The sequence below is a fragment of the Manis javanica genome, chromosome 12 (assembly GCF_040802235.1).
Source record: "Manis javanica isolate MJ-LG chromosome 12, MJ_LKY, whole genome shotgun sequence".
Taxonomy (NCBI): Eukaryota; Metazoa; Chordata; class Mammalia; order Pholidota; family Manidae; genus Manis; species Manis javanica.
This window is the reverse complement of record NC_133167.1, coordinates 110,607,013-110,632,570: the sequence shown is the minus strand read 5'-3', so window position 1 is coordinate 110,632,570 and position 25,558 is coordinate 110,607,013. Positions and strand designations below refer to the sequence as shown.

Here is a 25,558-nt window from a genome sequence, read left to right as displayed (position 1 = left end):
GCAAGGGAAACAAAAGCAAAAATGAACAAATGGGACTATATCAAGCTAAAAAGCTTCTGTACAGCAAAGGACACCATAAGTAGAACAAAAAGACATCTTACAGTATGGGAGAATAAATATTTGTAAATGACATAGCCATCAAGAGGTTAACATCCAAAATACATAAAGAACTCACATGCCTCAACACCTAAAAAGCAAATAACCCAATTAAAAAATGGGTAGAGGATCTGAACAAACACTTCTCCAAAAAAGAAATTCAAATGGCCAATAGGCACATGAAAAGATGTTCCACATCACTAATTATCAGGAAATGCAAATTAAAACCACAGTGAGATATCAACTCATCCCACTTAGGATGGCCAACATCCAAAAGACAAGGAACAACAAATGCTGGCAAAGATGCAGAGAAAGGGGAACCCTTCTACACTGCTGGTGGGAATGTAAATTAGTTCAATCATTGTGGAAAGCAATATGGAGGTTCCTCAAAAAAACTAAAAATAGAAATACAATTTGACCCAGGAATTCCACTTCTAGGAATTTACCTGAATAAAACAAGATACCTGATTCAAAAAGACATATGGAACCTAAGTGTCCATCAATAGATGAATGGGTAAAGAAGAGGCGATACATACACACAACGGAATATTATTCAGCCCTAAAAAGAATACAAATCCTACCATTTGCAACAACATGGATGGAGCTAGAGGGTATTATGCTCAGTGTGATAAGCCAGGCAAAGAAAGACAAGTACCAAATGATTTCCCTCATTTGTGGGGTATAGCAGCAAAGCAAAACTGAAGGAACAAAAATAGCAGCAGACTCAGAGAGACTCCAAGAATGGACTAGTGGTTACCAAAGGGAGGGGTTTGGGGAGGGTGAGTGGGAGGGAGGGAGAAGGGGATTGAGAGGCATTATGATCAGCACACATAATGTATTGGGGGGGTGAGGAAGGCAGTCCAGCACGGAGAAGCCAAGTAGTGACTCTATAGCATCATTACACTGATAGACGGTGACTGTAATGAGGTGTGGGGGACTTGTTAATATGTGTGAATGTTGAAACCACAATGTTGCTCATGTGAAACCTTCATAAGATTGTATATCAATGATACTTTAATAAAAATAATAATAATGGTTGAGCCTATGCAGCTTGAAATGTTGGCAAATCATTGTGCCTTGAATAGACAATAAAGAAGCCCAGTAACCTCCTGTCCAGTGTAAAATCGTTAGGACCATGGCTAACGTGACATCACTGGGTGGGACACCCCTCCCAGCGCAGCAGCCCCAGCACAGGCACAGGGAACCGCATGCCCTGGTCAGCTGGGAACTCAGTAGAAAAATTCACACTTTAAAGAACATCTTTGGGTTCCTAACATAATTGCTCAGGGGCAAAATTTCCATTTGTCTTCTAACACTGTTCACCTTGAAAGTTTATTCCAATGTTTTGTTTAGTAAATGTTGAGAAACCATGAAGTCCCCACATGTGTTCCAGAACTCTGCTTTGCCCTTGATGTAATGAAATTTTATTTTTTGTTTTTTTAAGTTTGTTTTTGAAATCAACTTAAATTCCTCACCCTGCCTCCCTTCACAAAATAAAGAATGGGCAATTGGTTAAAATTGGTTCAGTGATGGTTAAGTATACCTGGATGATTAGAGAAACTGGTGTGTGTGTGTGTGTGTGTGTGTGTGTGTGTGCGTGCCTGCGTGCGTGCGTGCGCACACACATGCGTGCACAAGCATTCACACTCTTGTCCAGGGACAGATTTCAGAAAGGTGATAGGAGATGAACCCATCTTACTGTCTTTGTCCTATCATTTTCTAGGATAAATTTCAAGGTGAAGCAATTGGTAAATGGATCTATTCCTCAAGGAGATTTTATTTGTGTAGTTTGGGGTTTTGATCATCAGTGAAGTAAAAATTTTTGTTAGTAATTTGTATTTTTGTGCCTTTGAAATTATATTCATTTTACCTGCTAGGTTTCTTTCAAGGAAATGTTTTCCTTACCTTCGTGAATTCTTTAAATATTAAGGATGTTAGTATTTAGGGTGTTTCTTCCCTTTCTTATATTTCAATATTCTTTAAGGGGTGAGAGAGATAAGGAGACACCAGTTAGCAGCTGTGCAGGCGAACACGTTCAGGATCCGAGGCACAACACTGTGCCCATGGTTGACGATATTGCACCGGAGCTCAGTGTCACTCTGAGGGCAGAGGTTTAATGTCCTCGCCGTGACGACACAAATGGGAACTGGGTGAGGTGTTCACTAGCCTGACTGTGGTAAGATTCCACAATCCATACGTATACATAGACCTTGACAGTATATGCCTTGAACTTGCACAATGTTCTATGTCAATTATATCTCAGTAAACCTGGAAAAAATTAATTCTCTAAGGACATGGAGGGGAAAAGTCTCTCTTGATTTTGAAGTTGCATTTTCTGGCCAGCTCCTGCACCTTCAGCGCACAGAGAGCTGAAGTCTGGGCTCCTCTCTGCTGGGGCGTGAGAATGGGCCTTGGCTCACAGGCGGTCTCGTGCACCCCCAGGAGCCTCAGCCCGGCTCTGGCATCAGCCCTGCTCTCTCTCTCTTGCTTCATATTTACTTTTACTTTTGAAAATGGACCTTACTTTCTCATTTATATTTATAAATCAAATTAAATCCTCATTGGGACATGTTAGCACATGAAAAACAAGGAAGTTTGAGGTTGGTTTTCTAGTGCTGCTAGGAACGCCCTTGGCCAAATCAGTTCTTATTTAAGTTGTTCTCTATACAGAATACTGTAGCTCTAATTACCTGGCTAGAGGGAATAAATATCTTCATGGCTTCTAAGATCCTGCCTAATTTATTTCCCAAATGGTCATACTAATTTATAAGCATCCTCATGTAATAAGAGATTCAACTCTCCTGGTGCTTTTTCAGAATTTCATTCCACTTGCAACTTAATGGACTTAATTACCAATGACTTCTTTTTTATGGGCCAAAGAAGTAGCTTTTAAACAGATGTTTAGTCTGTCACTCAAAAGCAATAGTTCCCAAAGCATGAAAGTAAGTTGTTGCCAGTTGTAAACCTAATCCCATTACTCATGAGGCCAAAAGTCACCTCCCATCACCCTATTGATACGCTGTGATATACTGATTGATTTTTCTGTTGAACCGCCTTTGCATTCCTGGGACACACACTTGGCCGTGATGTAGGACCACACACTATGCCACCAGATTTCCTTTGCTATGTTTGCTGAGGATTTTTGTATCTATCTTCAGCAGGGACATTGGTCTGTGATGGTCCTTTCTTGTGTGTCTTTATCTGGCCTTGATGCCAGGGTGATGCTCCTCACAGACCTGGGAAGAAGTGTGAGGAACGTTGGTATGAATCCTGCTGCAACGGTTGTGTAGAATTCTCCCTCAAACCACCTGGCCCTGGGATTTTCTTTGTTAGGGGGCTTTTGGTTACTGATTCAGTCTCCTTACACTGATAGATCTGTTCGGACTCTCTGTTTCTTCTGGAAGTGTTTCTGTTAATTGTCCATCTCATCTAGGTTACTGTTTATTAGTGTCCAAGTATTCATAGTATTATAATCCTTTTTATTTATATAAAGTCAATAATAAGTCCCCACTTTTATGTCTGGCTTTAGTAATTTGAATGTTATCTTTTCTTCTTTTCAGTCTAGCTGGAAGTTTGTCCATTTTATTGGTCATTTCAAAGAACCAACTTTTTATTTCATTGATTCTCTCTATTGTATCTTTTCTCTATTTCATGTATCTCTGCTCTGAGCTTTATTATTTCCTTCCTTCTGCTGGCTTTAGATTTAGTTTTCTTTTTATGTCCATATGAATTTTAAGATCAGCTTTTGAATTTCTACAAAGAAGCCAGCTGCAATTCTGATAGAGATGGTGCCGAATGTGTAGAACAATCTGAGGAGTATGTCCATTGTAACCATTTTAAGTCTTCTCCCCATGAATAAGGGATGTCTTTCCATTTATTTAGAGTATCACTAATCTCTTTCAACCATGTTCTGTAGTTGTCAGCATAAAAATCTTGTATTTTTTTGGATAAATTTTTGAGGGAATTTTTTTTTAATGGGCTTTATTTGGGTTCCTTGGACATACAGTGGGCCACACCTCTCATACCTTCACCTGGTAACAGGAAGAGGCTCACATGGCACTTCCTGCTGTGTCCCCTGATCCACACTTGTGCTGCAAGGTTCCCACAGATGGCAAGGTGGGTGGCAGGGCAGGAGGAGTTTCAGGAGAAGCAAGGGAGATGGTGCCACTTGGGGGAGGCGGGGGCGGAGGGTAGGTGGGAGGACAAGGCGGCAGAGGAGGGGAGCCCGGCCATGGCAGGGACCAGCGCCAGCTCAGTTTTGAACAAGGCCCCACTGTAGTTCCTGAAAAAACATTCTAAGTCTAACTGGTTTGGGAAAAATACATTATAGCAGAATATACCATTTTTGTACTTAGCAAGCAACTCCACGGCCCAGCTTATAGATTCTGTGGTTCTGTTTTGTCCTGTGAGAGTTTGTTGTGGGCTTCCACGTCTGTCAGGGACTTTCCCTTTAAGGTGGATGCAGGAGGGGAGAGCACAGTGGAGCCCCCGCCTCGTCCACCCAACCAGCACTGCAGGTAAGATCAGGAGAAAGCGCAGGCAGATAACTTGGCCTAAGTGAGCTCAGGCAGAGGAGACCAAGTGAGTTTCCCCCAGGGCAGGGGGCCTCCCAGAGTCCCGGCCGGCGGGGAGGGCTGCTGGTGCATGGCCCTGCCTCCGGTCTGTGGGGTGGGGTGGGTCCATGCCTTCCCAGGCACCTGGGACCCAGCCCGTCTGGACAGCCCAGGCCAGTGCTTGGTGCAGGGCCAAGAGCTGGTTTACGGGGAAAGGGCTCGTGGGGCCCCACACACCCCTTCGCATCCCTGGCAGCCTGTGCCCACAGCCACCTGGAGCTCTGATGCCGAGGTGCATGTGCATCTCTGCAGGACCCCAGGAGCCCCTGTGCCTGCGCTCCCAGCCCGGCGCTCCTGGCCTCCCCTGGGGATGAGCACCCCCTGAGCCCTGGGCAGGAGTAAGCGTGGGGCTCAGCACAGGACACTCTGTGTCAGTGTGCTTCCAGTGCTTATCCTACACTCAAAGAGGCACTTTTAGAATGAGCAGGCCGGCCGTCTCCTGAAATCCAAAAGTAACGTGCCTTTCCACCATAGTGTGAATGTGAGGAGACAGGTAATGAATAATGACAATAATTGTTTTTGCTTGCCCCACAACAAAAAGTGGTGTCTTGAGTAGCTGGCATTGAGGAAGCAAGGGTGCCCCCATGCTCTGTGTCCATCACCCCACTGCCACAGGAGGCATTGCCAGCCCCCAGTATTCACTGTATGTTACATGGACATGTGGAAACAGCAGCGCAAGTCCCTGCCATACATGCCAGCATTGCCACTATTTGCGAACATCGCAGTCCTGGGTGTTGTTACCATGGTATTGTGTTCAAGAGGTAGTGCTCGAGTTTCTGCGCACACACCAGGGCGTTCAGTGAAAATGAGGACACGTTATCAGTGTGCTGCACAATCAAATTTAATTCATTTCAGTTAAACTGTTATCTTGTCTTCTGTTCTTTTATGTAGCCACATTCATAACATAGCTTCTAGGCTAAACATTAGGCAGAAATAGGAAACGTGAGTAGAGCAATAATGGGCTTGCCTTCTAATATGGAGGAAGATTAGAATTGTATTAAATTACATGCTAATGGAAAATAAAGCAAACAATAATAGGATGACAGCTTTATGCTGCTGTAAAGTCTACATCACAGCACACAGTTTTGCTATTTATCAGTTGAATATTGAATTTCCTTTGAAAACTTGCTGTTAATTATATTAAAAATAATGTAATCTAAAATAGCCCATCCTCACATATTAAAGTGCTCTAGTTATAATTTGGCTATTGAGAAAGGCAGGGTCTGAGAAGCTATGGGATGGCCACTGCCAATGGACAGGCCAGCACCTTGAGCAGCAACAGGAAAGCTCTTGGAGGTAAAGGAGTCTTGGCTTCTGGAGCCAGAGGCTGTTTACTGTGAGACCATACAAACAAGAGCCCTTTGCTGCCCTTCGTCAGAGGGATGCCCCCCTGCTCCGAGTCTGCTGGGATCTCTGCTTCTGGCATGTGCCCGGGTGTGATGAGTCTTGCCCCAGCTTCTTAGGGGTCCTTAAAATTCTGTCCATTCCCTGAAGATACGTCCATGTCTGAGCTGGCCTGCACAGGTGGAGCCTGGGGCCTGGAAGGGCGTTGTAGCATACCCTGGACTGGTCATTGGCAGGTGTTCATGACAAGTGGTTGATCACCAAGAGAGTTGGGTTGGAAATAACCGGGGAGTCTTACCTTTCCTCCTCATTCCCACAGTCACTTCAGGTGTTCATTTGGGGTCAGCTGTGGGAGGTCAGGGTGGGTGGCTTCCTGAGTTCCCAGCAACCCTGACCCAGGATTACAGGTGGCATCACTCAGGCGAGGGGATGTCAGTGAGGGCGAGTGTAAGGAGCACTCCTTGGAGGACAGGTGCGGTGGCGGCGGGGGGCAGGGGGGCAGGGGGTAGGTAGGTAGGCAGAGAAAGGTGGGCTGGGGCTCGTCAACCTACCTGAGCCGAGGTGTGTGGTGTTGCCTGTGGAGTGGGGCTGGGGCAGACAGCTTCCTTCCCGAGAAGACGGCGCGCTGGCACGTCAGGGTTGCCCACAGTCCTGCCTGGACCCTCAGCCCAGAGGGAGCACCCGGCGGGCGCACTCAGCTCCATCTGAACGAGGCCGAATCCCTCTGCTTTGTAAATGCTGGCCCAAGGGAGTTTAGAATGGGCACTACGAGAATGATAGTATTGGTAAGAAACAAGCGTTGAGAGTGTCCTCCAGGAACTCTGCTCGTGGCTGTGCCGGTCTTGTGTCCCTGGTGCACCGCTAAGGAGGCAGATGCTGCGGAGCTTAAGTAGGCCCTGTCGTGGCCTTGGAGCCACACACCTGCTGGTGGCACCGCTAGGGCCCTGACTCATGTCCAGCCCATTTCCAGATGCCAGGCTTGTCCACTGCACTCCGCTGCCCTGCAGCAGCAGACCCACACCCTTGCAGAGGCGGGCTCCCAGTCTCTTCATAATCTGTGTGCAACGTGGTGTCTCACAGTCAAAGCACTTTCTTCTTCACTGGGTAGAGTCTTGCAATTCAGAACCAGCTACCTGAAATAAAGGTCAGGACATGCCGATTCAGGCCGTGTTTTGACTCACGCTGATGGCCATGAGAGGCCGCCTCTCCTAACCTGCACGACGTGGCACAAAACAAGTGATTTCAAAACGAACACATGGGTGTGTAGCCCATGCGCTTCCCAAGTGATATCACTAGTTAAATAGTATGTTATTCTTTAAACTCCTTAAACTGAATTGCAGTTCTCAAATCTAAATGCAACACAACTCATTTTCCCCCCAAATTGTTTAATACCACAAAATCTTGCTGCCAAGAGGCCTGATGAGTCTATTAGACAGTAAGTATTTGTAGTTGTAAAACATTGGGGAACATCAAATTTTATTCTTAATATTCTCATATTTGGAGGCAGTTGACATGGTATCAGGGAAGATAGCCCACTGGTTGCTCCTTGGCAGCTGGATGAAAGTACATCCCTTCTGGGCGTCAGACAGCTCACTTCTCCACCACGGGAGGACCGCTGTCCAGATTCCCGCTAAGTCTTATGTGGCATTTCTGTGTTTTCTCAACAGACCAGCAGTATCCGTGGTCGCCCACTTCGCACTTCAATGAGGAAAGATACTCGCCCGCTCCTAGGAATATGAAAGGGCTATCTGGGGGTCGGAATCAACCACAGTTGTGTTCCGGTCATACCTGCGGCTTGACGCCCCCCGAGGACTGTGCACACATCCATGACCACATTCACCATGGGCAGGACACGAGGCAAGCCTACCCACTCAGCCCGGCGGAGAGCTGCCCCATGGACCACCGGCACTGCTCCCCCCGGAGCTCGGTGCACTCAGAGGGCCTGGTGATGCCTGTGGCACTGGGCGACCACCTGTCCAGCAGCACCTTCCCCAGGACACACTACAGCTCGCACTATGACACCAGGGGCGGCTGTGCCGGGACCCACGCCAGCACCAAGACCAACCGGATCCCAGCCAACTTGCTGGACCAGTTTGAGAAGCAGCTGCCGCTGCACAGGGACGGCTTCCACACGCTGCAGTACCAGCGGGCGCCCACGGCCGCCGAGCCACGCAGCGAGAGCCCAGGGAGGATTCGGCACCTCGTCCACTCTGTGCAGAAGCTCTTCACCAAGTCCCATTCCTTAGAAGGCTCTTCCAAGAGTAACGTGAATGGGACCAAGGGGGACAGTCGGGCAGATGGCCACCACCACGGCCACCACCCCAAGCACGGCAGACGGAGTAAGAGCAGGGAGCCGAAGCCCGAGAGCAAGCACAGGCCGGGCACGAGCAGCTGGTGGGGCTCCGACGACAACCTGGACAGCGACAGCACTCACCGGGCACCCAGCGTGGTGCCCAGGCACCATGTGGACCATATGTCCCACTGCTGCCCCGAAGCGCTGCAGGGTCCCTTTGGGGGTCTCTCCCTCAGGCCTTCCAAGAGCAGCAGTGACACTCAGTGCTCAGCCTGTGAGGGCTTGGCCCTGACGCCGGACACCACGTACATGAAGCGGAGCTCCTGGTCCACGCTCACCGTGAGCCAGGCGAAGGAAGCCTATCGCAAAAGCTCCCTGAACCTAGACAAGCCCCTGGTCCACCCGGAGATCAAGCCATCCCTGAGGCCATGCCACTTCCTCCAGGTAAGGGGTCTCGGGAGCATCACACCCGCACCCTTCCGCCTACCCAGCAGATGGCAGATGGCACTGGCTGGCCTGCCAGGGAGCCTCTGGGACACCCTGACACTCCTTAAACTGGACCCCTAAATACGACAGGCCCTTCCTTTAAGGCTGGAGGATTCAGCCATAGCCACACAATGTGTTATTAACCCACGTAATGCTTTCTCATTTGAAATCAGCTGGTCTGGCCCAGTGGGAACTGCTCTGCAGGCTGGGTGCATGCACTGCCCATAGTGAGAATAGCGCCTGAGCCTTCAATATGCCAGGGAGTGAGGTTAAGAAGATGCACCCCCTCCTCTGGGGTGTGGGTTAAAGTAGTTCACCAAAGGTGAAAGCAAATGGAAGACCAGGGTGGGAGGCAGCTCACTGTGGAATTACATAATTTCCTCTCATCGCTGCCTCCGGATCACGCTGCACTCCGTGTCCCAGGGAGACTCCCACCGCCCATAGGGGCACCTCTGTGGTCCCTGCTAGCGGCTCAGGTGCTGGTAGCGGGACTCAGAAGTCAGGTTTCACTGAAGCCCCAATCAGCTCCAGTTCACAGGCAGGGCTGCTGGCTGGGCCGGGCCAGAAGGGCCACGGAACCACGGGCTGTCCTGCCGAGTACAGCTCGGCCATCAGCAAGCAGCTCACACTGCCGGCCTTCTCAGAGGTCTGGGGTTCAGGCCCGTCCAGAACTCAGGGTGCCATTGTAGGCTTTTGTCCAAAACCTGGCAGTTATTTTTTAAAAGGAAATGCTCCCCAAACTGCTTTTACAGGCAGATTTATTAAAAAAGACAAGTTGGTAGTGGGATGAAATATTATTCTTACAGTAAAGGGAGACTTATTTTTGCTCTTTGGATTTGGGCAAATCCTAACGTATAAGAACGTACAGTCTTCACCCGTGCGCGTTTGAAGGAACAGTCAGGCTTTCCTCCAGGCGTCGTCAGAGAAGCAAAACTCCCTTGCTTTTCCATGCTTGTAGCTGGGAGATCTCCCGGACACTGTGCCCTGTGGTGTTTGGCCCTGGGTCCCTGACCCCGGAACCTGCCCACCTTGCTGGCGTTCCTCTCACCCGCCCCCTGAAGCCTCCTTCCCAGACTAGCCTTTCCCTTCCCCTCAAAGCTCTTTTAAGTTTGTTCTAAAAATGGAAAAGATTAGTCCTCTGTAAGGTGAGATGTCATATAATGAACCCATATACTTACCACCCAGCCCCAAAAATCACCAGTTCACGGCCCTCCGGTCCCAGTAGATGCCACCCACCTTCCTGCCCAGGCTCTGCTGACAGAAGCCCGTATGGCCAAGGGGGGTGTTTCCTGCCTGTCTCTGGAGGATGCACACTAAGGACTAACTGCAGTGCCGTCATCAGACACGAAGAAATAGCTGTAATGCCGTGACCTTCCAAGTGCCACGCCCATGCCTGTCTCCCTGGCGATGCCATGTCCTTTCAGTCCATTTGTGCCAGGGTGGCACCAGATGCAGATGAGAGGCCCTGCAGAAGTGGCTGTCCCTTATTTCCACAGGGCTTCCCCTGCTTTCTGTGTCCTTCCTGGGAAATGTCTTGGTCAGGAGGCAGTCTGTGTGGCTGCACTTCCTGCAGCCTGAGCTCCACCTGCACCTGCTCTCACTGCCCCAGCCTCCATGGCCCTTGTGTTTCCATCCGTCAGCAGTCGGGCCGCTGGCTTGTGGCTTTTCAGTGGATGCTGGTGTGTCTCTGAATAGTCCACATTCCCTCACTACATGTCTCAGCCAGCCTCTGAGCTGTTGCCCCCGCAAAACATGCCTTCCAGAGTGAGAACATGTGGTCCTTACATGGTAACCTGGGAAACGGCTGTCTGTGACATGATCTTGGGAAGCTGTGACTCAGTGGTGCCCCAAGCTCAGCAGACAAGGCTGTGCGGATCTCAGGTCCTGCACAACTTGCATGATGACCTTTCCATGTGGTCTGCAGACTCCTTGCACCCACGACACACCCATGTGATGGCTAAACGACATTCCTGTCCGTACAGCGGCCCATACACTTAGTGAACTGAGCATCCCATTCACAACGAGCATTTCACAATGTCTCCTTGACTATTCTAAATGAAGCTCATGTGTCACTGACCCACACACACTGGATGTGTGTATATATGTTTTTATATAGAATGTGCCCAAACTCTAACAGAGAAATAAAAGGAAGGTAACTAACTAAAAAGATGAATTTTAATATATAAATGTCTGGGCACAATGACTAATAAGGGCAGAGTGAAGTCTTCAGAAGCTTGTTTCTGCATGAAGGCTGTCCATGATCCAGAGCTACCAGTTAGGGTGGCAGAGGGGTGCTGTGGCGACTCCCACGCCAGTGGCTTCACCCACCGGCTGGGATTCGGAAACGGTGAACAGTTCTTGGTAAAGCACCAAACCAAAGGTCTGTGTTCTCTTGTACATGTTTTGTGCCATTCCTGAAAAAAATCAGTATTCTCTAAAACTGTGCAAAAAACAACAAAAAACCTTTGGCCTACATACAAGCAGAGTTAGGCTCAAGGATCAGGTAATCACGGACAGGAGACAGAGGCTGGCAGGCACATGGGACATGAGCCAGTCCTCTGTGAGGCGGGACCGCTCCCCACGCGTGGGACAGCCACGGCTGCCCCAGATTTCTGTGTGACCCAGAGGTCTCCCCTTCTCAGAACTGCTGTCCTTTGTAGAAATCTGGAATTCAGAAGCCCAGCCGTCCTGCTCTCAGCTACATCCCTGGTGACCAGTGTGCCTGGTATGCACTTAAACCAGAATACTTGCTGGGTAGATGGGGAAGATGCCCTGCAGGGAAGCGCAGCATCTGGTGGAGCGTCTTCCTTGGTCTCAGCACCTGGAAGAGTCCACCACAGAGCTCTGGCCCTGTTCTCTGCACCTTGCTGCTTGAGAGAAAGGATATTTTAATATTCAGCACTGCAATATGCGCTGAAGTCAACTTAGGAAAATGCCTACTTAGAAATTAAATATCACTTATCACTACACAAGTAGGTAATCAGGGTAATTAATTGTCGTTAAATGCAGCAAAGACTACAAATTGGGTTTGCATAGGCTGGAGGCTATTGCGAAGAGAATGCATTTCATTCCCTTAATATTTTGGAATCTCTGGCCTCTCTGCACATGCCGTGCAGGTTCCTGACCCTGTGGCCCGCCTGAGAAGGTGAGCTTGCTGGGGCCTGGTGGCGCCGTAGCGCCTCCTCCGCTCTCCCAATAGTCTGGAGACAAAGGCCTCAGAGCTCTTGTCCGTCCCCGTGCTTGACGGATTTATACTCCTCCTGTACTGAAATTTCTTCATCAAAGACTGCAAAATTGGCTTCTTAAAACAGAAACAGAAAAATACAAGCTGGCCTCTTTCATTAGCTAATTCACAGGCTACTGAAAAAAAAACCCCTTACTTTGCTTTTTATGGAAATATGTTTTTAGTTCACAAAAATTCCATAAAGCTGCCAACAGGAATGTGCCTTCCATGGCATATGGCCCCTTTCCATTTGTCCCTGGCCAGCCACCCTGGGAGAGCTGCTACCCGAAACACACACACAGCTGAGCTGGGCCCCCTTCCATCTCAGGGACTGTAGCCTTACCCTCTCCTGCTGGTCACATGCAAATTTGCTAGAACCCAGAGCCCACCTCCTGGAAGCCTTCCCAGATTGCCTCTCTGTCGACAGCTTCTAGAGCCTGTCTCTGTTTCCTCCTACACTGGCATCTTCTGCCCTGATTAAACCATGATTCACTTCACTGAGGACTGAGTCTTCTTAAATTGAAAATAAGTTTGTTTTTTATTCTAATAGCAATACATGTCCATGTAGAAAATGCAGAAAACATACTTATAAAGAAAAATAATTGAGAAGCTCATAACCACATCTCCCAGCAATGATCCCATGCCACAACCTTCCAGCTATGTTTCTGTGCATAAGGCAGGCTATTTCTGAAGTTTAAAAAACATTGACTGTGTACTATACTTTTAAAATTGTCCCCAAACATTTTTCCATGGCTAAATACACATTCTTCTGCACTATTATTTTTGAGGGCTGAACAGAACCCATTGTATGGTAGAAATAAATATCTTAAGCCATCTCCTCTAAGATGTTATCCATGTTTCCTCCTCTACACTAATGGACAACCCGGCAGCCCCCTGTCCTGTCCAGGACGCCTCTGTAGACGGGATGCTGCCAGGCCTGAGGCTGTGAGCTGGTCTTCTGGCCCGTTGCTATGAAGGTAGGACTCCCTTTCCCACAGGGCAGGAAAGGATATAGAAGCGCCTATTTCCCAACCTTCCTCCATCCTGGCAAGATTTTTGTCAGTTGTTGAAAAGCAACTTTTAGTACAAAGTCACATGGATAAGAAGATAATTCTTCATTAATCATTTCTCTCCAGCGCGCAAAAACCCTCGAGGCGAGGAAATTTACGCCTATTTTCTCAACCGCTGACCCCTTCCTGAGTGAGCCTCCTGTGTGTCCCGGGGCCTTCCCTTTATTCTTGGTCTCCTCCTGCTCTGCCGGCTCTCAAGCACTCACAGTGCCCCTCTGACCCGGCCACGAGTCCCTGCAGACCTGCACGGGCCCTGACGCCGAGCACCTCCTCGCAAAGAGCCTGGGCACGCCCTGCTGAGAGGCCGGCAGCGCCGTCCCCCTGTGCTCTGCCAGGCCGACTGAGCTCGCCCCGCACAAGGTTCCTGAGGCTCACAGTCAAGCAGGAGCCTGGAACTCTCCCTCCTGTCCTGTGCTGTTCATCCCACTCGGAAATGCTGTGCATGTCTGCGTGCCCTGTGTACCTGAGCCAGCTCAGCCAGAGCTGCTTAGAAACACAAATGTGCAGATAGGACCCATCTGCGTCACACCACTGGTGCCTCAGGGGCTTCCTGTTGCCCAGACACCTGCACCCTGCTGTAGTTAGCAGGGTTCACAGCCAGCCTGCTCACAGAGGCTGCAGCTGCAAGGCGTCTCGCAGATGAGCAGGACCCCTTCTGAGCCCCTGCCCTGGGCTGTCTTGTGCACGGTGTGGGGGCTGCCGGAGCTGTGACTGCCTTAATAAAGTAATAAAGCTGCTGTCAGCTGGCCCACTGCCTATGTCCAAACTGGAAGGAGGCCAGGGCTCTTCTAGGGTGCCACAGGAATACACACGAGTGCCCCAGTTTGTTACAATAGGAAATGCACGGCTCTGAAGACTTCAGGTGTGGGATTTCATTCCTTTCCCAAGAACAGCACACAGGAGGCACTCTCCGGCAAGAACAGGCTGTGCTGAGTCCTGACTCAGAACTGGGTGTGATGTTCAGGTACATTCGACAGTGGTGGGGTGCTCAGCTCAGCTGTCTGCCCTGTGGGGTCAGCGTCATCCGGGCCCCGTGGCTGCACGGAGCTGGGGAGGTGCACAGAGCAGGTGCGCACGCAGCATCACCGTGTGGGGTGAGCTCCGTGATTCCCAGTGGGTGGGTGCAGTGTGAGGAGCTCGGGTCCCATGTGCAGGGCTGGCGCCGGCATCTGACCAGCTCTATCCCTGCGGACGCTGGGCAGTGGGCCTCCCGACAGCAGCCCCTTCTCTGCTGTCTCAGGGCTGCAGGGGATGCAGCCCGTGGGCCCTCTGCTGGGTGGGTGGGCCCGGCGAGGCCTCGGGCTGAACCTCTAGCAGCAGCCCTGCCCCTCCTCCGCCTCTGTCAGTCCTTCTGCTGGTTCTGGAGAATTTGCTTTTTCCCCCTATTTCGTGAGCTTTCATTCCCTTTTATACCAGAAGAAACAGACCTAAATGTTGGGGTGTTTTTTCGAGGTGCTCAGATTACATGTGGGCTTTTTATCCATCCACATTCCTAATCTTTTGTCACCTTTTCCGCAATATTCTCTATCACTTTTATCATCAAAAAAGCCCGTAACTCTGCATTGATGTCCTTGTAGGATCTGAATGATGGGGCCCTAAAGAGCACCCTCCGTATGCACCAGCTTCAAACCATGGGTGGCTGTGGAGAGCCATGCTTCAGGGAGTTGGAGAGCATCGGTCCCCGGAGAGCTGCCCACGGGCGGCACTGAGTGGCGGGGCTGATGCCATGTGCGTGTTCTCTTCTAGGTGCCCCAGGACGAGTGGGGAGGGTACCCCACAGGGGGCAAGGAGGAGGAGATACCCTGCCGGAGGATGAGAAGCGGGAGCTACATCAAAGCCATGGGCGACGAGGACAGCGGGGAGTCGGACTCCAGCCCCAAAATGTCGCCCACAATGGCCCTGCGGCCGGAGCCCCTGCTCGCGTCCGCGGGACAGAGGCCGCTGGGGGAGCTCCACACGTAAGTCCACGCTGCTTGTCTCTGTGATGCCAGAACTCGCCTGTCCTCAAAACTACATAACCATGGGCCAGTTTCCCCAGTTAGAAAAACTCCAGAGATGAAAATATTAGACTTTATGGCGTCAATTTTGAAGTCCTTTAAAAAAACAATGAGACCATTGATTATTTACAACTACATGGTAATTAAGGAAATAATCTTGGGTGGTTTCAACTTCAAATACTAATTTTAAAACCCCTGTACAGCCAGTGTGGGCCATCGATATCTTTTCAGAGCACCCCAGTTATTTTCATCAGGAGTGTGTTGGTGTGAGAGTGTGTGCACAGGGGTGGAAATCGTAGTAAGAAACTTGTTGATGCTGTGACCTCCTAAGTGAATTTGTGGGCAACAGTGTCTTTGTGGAAAAGGGCAGGAAATGGGTGTGTTTTACAAATGCAATAGCATGTGCTTTATATATTTGTCTGAAGATGCATTATTGATAAATTTAGCTAAATTCCAAAATACAAACAGAAGGTGACTTGGGAGAAAGGCCGTTCATATACAGTATGGAAATAGGATGCACTCTTAAGGGTCATGCTGTGTCTGTAGGGCCCCGCCTAATCTGGGTGTGAATGCAGGGGTATGGTCTCCAGCCGCTGCCGCCCATCCCACGTCCAGGCTCAGCAGTGGGCAGCTTGCTTCTCGATGCTTTGCCAACGTCACCCACCTGTTCCCCATGCCGTGTGGGAGGCCAGTTCCGCAGACTGAACGTTAGCTTCGCGTTCTTCCTGCCAGCCCCATGCACACGGCGACCGGTCGACCAGCGTGCGGCTTCTCCCACTAAATCCAGTTACTCATTAACATTCACATGCAGGATGGAAAATAAAAATCTTGAGCCGCAGCTGATCTTAGGCTGACCGTGAACCCATCCTCATTCCTGTCAGTTAATCCCACAGGATCACCCATAATGCCAGAAGGCAGTGGTGGGGCAGGCACCTTCCTGGTCTCCACCCTGCCCTACGGGGAGGGTGGTCACAGAGTGTAGTGGGGGGCTAGCCGGCGACAGAGCCAACTTCTCACCCTGGAGCAGAGCGTTGACCTGTAGGAGGGAAGTAGGGAGGGAGGTGCACACACTGAGAACCACTGGGACCCCAGAGGAGCTCCTGGCCCCGGGACCCAGCCACAGAGGACAGACTAGACATCAGACTCCACCCTTCATTTGGGGTGTGTAAAGACGCCTCTGAGAAAGGGGAGTCATCTGGAACCTCTCTCTGGGGGGCTGGGCCTGGCAGGGTGGAGCCCCTGAGCCCCTGAACCCCTGGTGCCCACCGTGGTCTCGCGTTTGAACCACTGACCTAACTTCTCCTTCTGAGTATTTGTGATTCATACCGTGATTGTGCACATTAAAAGCAAACTGTGCTGGGGGGAGCACGCTGTGTCTTCGCTGTGAATGGGATTGGGTGGTCTTGAGAACCAAGAACTCTGTGCTAGCACGTCTCCTCCCCCTCTGCTGACCCCCACTGGCTCCGCCTGCATCCCCTCCCTGTCCTGGCCACTTGACCCTGCTGCAGGGCAGGGACCGGGCTCACCCCCGTGCATCTCAGGTCGGGTCGGTCTCTCACGAGTGCCAACATGAGCAAGGTTCAGAGGCATGCTGGGAGTTTGCATGGGAAGCCCACCTCACTCCCCACTTCAGGAAAAAGTCCCTCAAAACCCTGGGGTGACCAGGCCAAGGCTGCTCCACCTAGACATACCCCGTCCAAGTGGGCCATCAAGGGGGCTTTCCCGCAGATATCTCCGGATTCCTGGCCAGAGCACAGCCTCTTTAGCCCTGGTAAAATGTGGGGAAACCCACAGAATACGCTGCCCCACAGCTGCTCCCGTTAGGAACTCATGCTTGGCTCTGCCTTCGGCCCCCACACCTTGTCGGCTCTGTCCCAGAGGTCAGCTGGCAGCTGGGCACATCCATGTCTCCATTCCCTAACATGGCACCCCCATTCATCTATCCACGATGCTGGGGTGCTCTGCTAAGTGTGCAGATTATCCTCTTCCCCCAGATCTGACCCGGCCATCGAGGTGACTTAGAGGGGAGGGTGGCCCCCTGCAATGTGCAGGGTGGGAAGCCTGTGACCCCCCCACATCCAACCACTCTGTGGGGTGAACACACTGAAACTGTCTGCGGTGGAGGGCAGCTGTGTGCCCCGGGCGGTGCGCCAGCTGAGTTGTCACTGCCTCTTGGCGCCTTAGCACGGCTCTCACTTGTGTCACGGATGCCGATGCAATTTCATTTTGTTTTCATTTTAAATGACATCACAAAAGCTCAAGTACTCGCTCAGGGCAGTCAGGACTGTGCCGCCCAAAGGAGTGGGCGCTGCTCTGGAGAACCAAGGGCACGTGAGTGGGCCAAGGTCCGAGATGAAAACAGTCACTTTGTCCTGTGCCCGGTGAAAGTAGTTCCCGAGGCCAGCAGGACATTTTGGGGGAAGGAAAATAGCATTTTAAGATATTATGACCCTGGGATAAAAGCAGCATATGAGGCCCTAGGGAGCTGGCCAGGAGCTCCAGACCAGCAAGCCCACGCCCTAAGGCCAAGTATGCGTGGGCAGAGCTGACCTTCCAGCCAGCCTCCCTTGCCCTCAGTGCCCCTCGCCTCCCTGCCACTGTCCCGCAAGCCTTTGGTGCTAATAGGAATGCCCGTGGCTGCCACAGGGCTGGACAGCATGTGAATCACTTAAATTAGCCCAATCTGGTGTTTTGCCAGGAGACTACCTAAATTTCAGACCATTGTCTTTCTAGAGTTTACTTTACATCCAAAGGAGGTGTCAGCAAAATTGCTAGTTCTTAAGTAGTATCTAAAATGTGGTTGCAAGCCCAGGGATCTAACAGCCCCTGAGGTTCCCCTTGACCCCAGCGCCTCACCACAGGGGCCGTCCGACAAGGCGCTTCAAGGTGGCAGAGTGATGCCCCTGGTGGGCGCAACACGCAGCAGCGGCTCGTGACCGCGTCCGGTTCTCACACTCCCCTCGGTCACGTGCAGACAAGTTGTGGTGGCAGCTTTAAGGATGCAAATGAAAGATCAAGATGAACCTCATCCCTGTGCTTGTAATGGGATAGGCACGGAGCGTGATCTTACCGTGAATTCTTGTGCCGGCAAGAGTTACCTCAGACCTCAGGGACTCAGTCCTCACCCACCATCACAGTGAGCGCTCGTGTGAGGTGGGCTGTGCCAGCAGCCCCTCGGTGGGCCTGGCTGGGGGCCTGGGAGAAAAGTGTGCCTTTCGTTCCTTGTTACTGGCCCTTTGGACCCTCATGATATAGAGGCCCTGCTGTGAAGGCTGCAGACGCTCTGCTTCAAGATACTTCACCCCTTGGAACTGTGACTCTGTTGGACGCAGTCTTGCCGTCCTGCTGTTAGATCGAGGAAAACCCAGCGCTCTCCTTCATGACTGGACCTGCACCCCAGTACGCACACAGGGACCGACCTCCCTCTGCGGGGCTCTCTGCCGTAGTGCAGGGTAACGGAAAGCCGCCCCGTCTCAAAAGAAACACAAAGCCGACAAGCTAACACTTGTGCAGCGGCCTGGGCCTTACTGGGCCAAGTTCTCCCGGTTGTGCTGACTGATGGGAAAGTTGGACTCCAGGCCTGGGGCAGACCCTGCCTGTGGGTCAGTCCTGCCCATATGCGGACAACACTTAGATTGTTGTGAATGGAATGCAAATCTCAAGTTACTACTGAATCTAATTCTCTGGATTTTTAAGTGAGCTTATGTATTAGTAATTGAGGTCCTGGATTTGGAGGGTGAAATTTCAATTATGAAAAGTAGACTGACAAATTTCATGTGGGTCTTTGGGGGCTGCTTTCTGTGCTTAGTTGAATGAGAAGTGAAAGTTCTAACAACTTTGAACATCTCTGAGTCATTCTCTTAGGAAGGTAGCATTTTAAATTTATAAAGAGAGGAGTTATTTCAAGAACTACTTTATATGCAAAGAAACTCAGGTGGGTGAAGATAAAGTGTAAGTTTGTATTGATGTGTGTGTGTGTGTGCCTCTGCGTGTATGTTTACATACATAAGTATTTTATAATTTTGGGTATGGAGAATACGAATCCACACATGTGAGAAACTATAAGATACTGACAGATTCAAATTCATAGAATTACGAATCTGTTCATGGTAAAAGCAAACAAACCGACAAGCTGAAAGGTGGAACGATAATAAAACCAGGAAAGAGTTTCACAATGTAAGTGACACATAGTCACACTCCCTAATATGCACAGAGGTACCTCACCAATTAGCAAGGGAAAAACACCACCATGATCTAAGAATGGATAAAGCCCTGGAAAAGACTGTTCCCAGGCTTCATAACCAGTCAAAACTTTCTGGAGAGCATTTTCACGTACCATTGAAAACTCAGTCTGAAACTTCATTCTAGAAACTTCATTCTAGAAACGTCGTTAGAAACATCTAATGATGTTCACTATTTCATTGTAGATTATTGCAAGAAATCCTAAGTCACCTAATGCCCAGTAAGACCTGGGCTACTTTGGGGACTTTATCCTCTGGATATACTTGCAGCTGAAAGTAGTGAACATACTAAATGTTACTCATCACAACACTGTTAGTAACAGCAAACGTTCAAAATAACCCAGTGCCCACCACTGGGACCCGACACAGATCCGATATAGATACACAAGTATTAAAGTACTAGAACACTTTTGTAGACTATAATGGAACACCATGCAGCTGTTAAATTGAGTCAGACTGTTATGGACTGATAAGGAGAGATCTAGACTATATTAATTTTACAAAGCAAAGTATTGAACAGTTTATAGCATGCCACTTTGATATAATAAAGATGAGGAAATAGGAATAAAATTAATATCATTTGTATTACATAAAGGAACAATGCACAAGTAAGGAACTAATAAAAAATCTAAGGAGTGTGGGGAGGAAGCAGATGCCGCAGGGGGAGCGGGGCGCCTCTGGCTCGTCTGCCATTTGTGCAACTAGTGTCACACTTTCATTTATGCCTGTGTGTCCACTACTCAGAAGTGCAAAGAAGTGACTCAAATAGAAATAGAAAATGTGCTAAATAAATTATGATCCCTCCAGATGGTTGAATTAGGGGCAGCCATTACGTATAAAGAGGTGCCTTTACAAATTGAATGATGTCCATCAAATTGTACAGTTGAAAGTCAGTTTAGAGGCAGTAAATGGAATTCCACTTTGCCCAGGATGTGGAAAGCTGGAAGGTCCATCCTTCCCCCTAACAATGAGGGGTAAAGCAGGGTAACTACAAAACCCCAACTCGAGGGGGCGACCAGTGCCGCGGGCCCCCCGCAGGGAGGGACAGACCCTCGTGGCGTGTCCAGAGGCAGCCGGGGTGCCTCCTCCTTTCAGAGCCACCCCCACCCCATGCCCCTCACCGCGTGTCTGACCCACTCCGCCTCCCTCCGCTCTCAAGGTGCACATGCTGACCCTGGGCCCTCCCAGGCAGTCCAGGACCCTCTCCCTGCCTTACAGTCGGCTGATGAGCGATCGTGAGTCCCACTGCGCAGGTGTGGCACTGCGGGTTGGAGATGGGGGTGGAATCCTGCCTGCACGGCGGTCACATGCCTCCTTCCCATACACACCTGGGGACCCTGAGCACCTCCTTGTACCTGCCTGGACTCGGTGGGCAGCTGCTACTTTACGGTCAGGGAACTGCCTCTAAGTCTTCATTATTGAGTACGATGTTGCAAAGAAAGTATTTGTCTGCAGATGCGCAACTACCAACCCCACTTGTTGGCAGGACCCCTCCCTCTGCAGCCCCATCAGGAGCTGCCCTGGGGTGCCTCTGACCCCTTCCCCTCCTCTGCGCGGCTACGAGGGGGCCTGCAGTAGGTCATCCAGGGGCTTTGCCGTTCCTTGTGCCCTGCGTCCGTGAGTGTGCGACCCTTCCACTCTAAAGCTCCGGGGGCGTAGAGGACATTCTGCTGAGACTATCCTTTGCCCATTTCCCTAAAAACACAACAGGACACTCTTAGAAAGGTCATACTTCTGAAGAACAACGTGAGAATCTCCTCTTTTTGGACATTGTTGCCTTGATCGCACTGATTGCTATGCAGAAATCCACTGCAGTCCGTCCAGCTTCCGGAAGCAGAGTCCTTTGAATATTCTTACGGTTGGCTTGCTGGGGAAATGGCTTCGGCTGGCACCAGCCGGCCACCCTGGGGTGTCTGGGGCAGAGCGTAAGGGCCAGTTTGCGGAATCGGCGCCTCCACGGATTTATCGATTTCCTATTGTTTTCCTGCTCCCCAGTTCATTAGTTTACGCTTTTATTGTTAATTTTTCCTTTCATCCCCTTAGATCTATTGCATTATTTCTCTCACTCTTCAGCTGGGTGCCTAGTTCCTGAAAGTGGTTAAGGTCGTGCGTATTCGTAAGAGTGAATCTTCAGCTGCTTACATACCTTGATCTGTGGTGCTTCTGTTTTCACTGCTTTCTAGATATTCTGCAATTTTCTTTTGATTTCCACTTTGATCAGGGGTTGAAATGAAGGAAAGGTAGGCTTACTGGGGTAAAGATAGCCACTTTTCATTATCTTTCTTCTTTTTAATCACTTTTTCAAACTTTTGTGATGCCCAAGGTTCTTAACACTTGTCAGCCTGCTGTGAGGGAACCAGACCCGGAGAAAGGACTGCCGTTTTCTCCCGTCTTCACCGTTTCTGATGATGGGCACGCTCCATTCCCCAGAAAGCCAAGTCGGTCCCTGTAACACCCGCAAAGTGCGTGCCCTTGCCCCCCAGGCCCCCGCGATCCACCCTGTGCATTCCCACGGCTGCTCCGCTGCCTGACGCGGGCTCTCCTGCCCAGGGAACAGGGCTGTGGGCAGGCTCACGCTGGGGCTCTCGACGGAGCTCAGACGGCGTCCCGCAGAGAGGGTGTCCCACGGGGCGAGGAGACTGGTGGGGCGACCGCTCCCCAAGCACAGGCCACTCCCGTCATGTTGGCGGACTTCAGAGCATCTCAGCGGGAGCCCAGGTGGGCCAGCAAAACGCCGTCGCGTCAGACCTGGTTCCCTGGGATGGGCCGGAGTCGAGCCACTGTTTCAGGGCTGTGCTCCCAGAGAACGCACTGAAGAGAGAACAGAGCAGACAGTCAAATCTGTAAGATTTGGGGCCAAAATCAAATAAAATTACATCTAATACTAGATTTGAAGCAGCAGTGAGTTTCATTAGGCCAGTCATATTATCTGTGATTCTCCCTAGTATGGTAAAGAAAATTTATTCTATTGAATTCATGGTCATCTTTGGTACATGACACTTAATATATGAATTCATTAATTTATTCATCCAGTAAATTAGTATGTGTGAAGGACTGAGTATATAAATAATTATCAAGTAACTAAATGGATAAATAAATGCACAGATTGCCAGGACATTAACTAGGCACCTAAAACTAGCTAATTAAAAATTACAGAAATCATTTTCACACAGTTAAAAAGTACGGTTTTGATTAACTAAATTGTTTTTGAAATAACCATTTCATTAGGATACAAATATTTTTAAAGACTCTTTCATTGAGAAATTTGACAATATATATCAAAAATATTTATATTAATTCCACTGTGGGAACCTAAGGAAATAGATTTCAATACAAAGTTTAATGAAGAAAAAAAATAGTAAGTACCAGGAGAATTTCCAACTCTTCAGTATTATTTGTAGTAAAGAATTAGAAACACTAATAGCCATTAATACAATAAATGTTATATTCACTTATTTGTTTACAATAAAAATGTTTACAAAGAGTTTTTCATAATATAAAAATTAGTTGCATTGTTATAATCATAAAATAGGTTCTGCATCCCATGGGCTCTCCCACTGGAATACTCACCGCCCTGGCCGGAAAGGTGGTGTGGGGCGCGGGCTCCTGAGGCGGCCCCTCCCTCGAGGCTGCTCCTTCCCTTTGAGTGTGGGCGGGGTCAGTGGGTGTGAGGGGACCCATCCCCTGGCTTTGCATCATGTGGCAAAGCGGACGTCACGCCTGGGGCCTGGGCCATCACCCTAGCTCTTCAGGAGCAGATTCTTCCGGCTGGTGGCAGGAGGGGAAGCTGAGATTCAGTGCAGGAGAGGAATGTGATGGGCCACTGCTGGCTCCAAGATGGGCGGTCCACATGGGATCCCGCGGGGGCCCCCCTGGGGCCGGGGCCCGCCCAGCAGCCAGCAAGGAGCAGGGCTCTGCCAGCAACTAGAATGAGCGTGTGAGTGGGCTCCTCCCAGAGCCTCTGGGGGAGAGTTGAGTCGGGCTGTGCCTCGGTGTGTCAGTCAGAGCTCCCCAGAGCAGCACAGCAAGCGGGGTGTGTGTGCACGCGTGTGTCTGTGTGCATGCTGTGTGTAATGAGAGAGAGGGGTTGTAAGGACCGGCCTGTACAGATCTGTGGGCGAGCAAGCCTAAATTCTGCGGGCACCCCAGCAAGCTAGACGCCGGGGAAGAATGATGGGGCAGCTGGTCCAGAGGTGGTGCACAGGCAACATTTCTGTTCCCCCAGAAGGTCAGTCTTTTCTCATAGACCTTCAACTGATTAGGTGGAGCCCTCCTGTGTTATGGAGGGCAATCTGCTGTGCTCAAATTCTGCTCATTTCAATGTTAATCACATCTAAAAAATCCCTTCGCAGCACTATCTAGATTACTGTTTGGCCAGATACCTGGGTACCAAGTTGACATGTAAAATGAACTGTCGCACACAGCCACACAAAACAAGTACAGGAAGGCACTGAAATAGTGACAACAGTTATCTCTGGGTGGTTGGTTTACAGATGAAATTTTATCTTTGATATTTCCTAAATTTTTTCCAAAAGTGTGTATTGGTGTTAAAGTAAGAAAAGGTACTGAAAATTGGTTGTCTTCTAAGCCCCCTAGTAACCTTTAAGTACTGCTTTTCCAGTATAACACTGCATTTGGAAATGAATAATCCTTGTGTTGAAAGTTAGCACAGTAATAAATTTATGTTCAGCAGCTTTATTAGACTTTTCAGCTATGAGCAGAAATAGAACTTCATGTGTGTTTTAAAACCTGTGCTCAGGTGCAGGACGCACCTGGCTTCCCTTCGTCTCCCCCACCAGACCTCACATGTGTCTCAGTGTTCCTCACACACAGCAGGTCCTGAATACAGTAAAATCTGAAATTCATTCTAGGTGGTGCTGCCACATTTTGGGTCTACATGATGCATTTTAAAGAGGCGTCTGGTGAGAGCGTGCCTGCAGAGAGGTGGGGTCCTCGAGGACAGGTGGGGCCTGTTGTCTCACCAGGGAGCCCTCCTCCTGGGTGGGGTGAAGGGAGGATCGTGGGAGCGCCACGGAGCTCACAGCTCTGGGAAACCACCTCCACCCGCAGCACCACCGTCTGCATCTGGGGTCAGTGTGTATGTCAGGGGCTACCTGCTGGAGACTGAATGTGTCCCCCCCAGTGCGATGGTGTCAGGAGGTGGGGCCTCTGGGGATGAGGAGGTCACGGGGAGGAGCCCCGTGGTGGGATGGGGACCCTGACAAGGGGACCCCAGGGCTCCCAGCCCCTCTGCCAGGTGGGACACAGCAAGGAGAAAACGTGTGCCTCTTATTTTTATGGAGCGATAGGTAATCAAATGTTTCATCTGTAAAATCAACAGGGGTAAGATCACAGGGAGACAGGCAGTAAGGAGGTGCATTTCCTGCTGCAGTGATGGTTAAGTTCAGGTGCTGGCTGGGAAGGTGCCCGTTACAGGGCAAGAGGCCCGTGCTCCGCAGCCCAGCCCCGTGATACGGGACGCACCTGGCTTCCCTTCGTCTCCCCACCGGGCCTCACCCGTGTCTCAGTGTTCCTCACACACGGCAGGTCCTGAATATAGTAAAATCTGATGAACTGAGTTGCTCAGAAGGACGTTTTCACCGGGCCACCTCCGTGGGCTGTCAAGGTAATAGAGCGGCCTTGTTAACGAGCTCTTTTACTACCTCTTTGTGTCCAGGAATCTGTTTGTTAGGCCAATAATTTTCCTAAAACTTTTTTTCAAGGTCATACAGAACCACTGCAGAATTTCAAGTAGTAGCCGATATCCCTTTTAGAAAAATCGATTGGACCAGACAGATACAATTAAGTGTCTGTCAAGAAACGCAGGTGAGAAGTGGGGCTGCTTCGCGTGGCAGTGGGGTGGAGAAAACAGGCCAGTACTGGAGATGGTGAGGGACAGAACTGAACAGTATGGCGAATGAGCTCAGATGCCACAAGGAGCAGAGGACCCCCAAAGGCCGTGGCTGGGAGTTGGGCTGGTTGTGGGGAGGGGGGAGCATGCACCAGCTTTGAGGGCAGAGCAGTTAAGGTGGTGTAGGGAAGGGGTGGCTCCCACGGTCCTGAGGAGCAGGTCACCTCCTCGGCCCCCGGGGACGAGCCTAGAGACGGGCTGCGGCTGGAACCTGCTGTCTGCCCCCGGACTCGGGGAACGGGATCACGTATGGCCAGTGGGTGTGGGTGGAGTGTGTCATATCC

The 25,558-nt window shown here is 50.2% G+C and overlaps 1 protein-coding gene across 13 annotated transcripts in view; it reads left to right on the top strand.

The window, feature by feature from the left end:
* Positions 1 to 25,558, top strand: part of DLGAP2 (DLG associated protein 2) — a 436,545-nt gene that overhangs the window by 349,062 nt on the left and 61,925 nt on the right. For all 13 annotated transcript variants that reach the window (XM_036995825.2, XM_073219245.1, XM_036995822.2 and 10 more), the window contains 2 exons: positions 7,721 to 8,790; positions 14,872 to 15,083. In XM_036995825.2, coding sequence (XP_036851720.1) covers positions 7,721 to 8,790; positions 14,872 to 15,083 — 1,282 coding nt within the window. The remainder of the gene's footprint in view (positions 1 to 7,720; positions 8,791 to 14,871; positions 15,084 to 25,558) is intronic.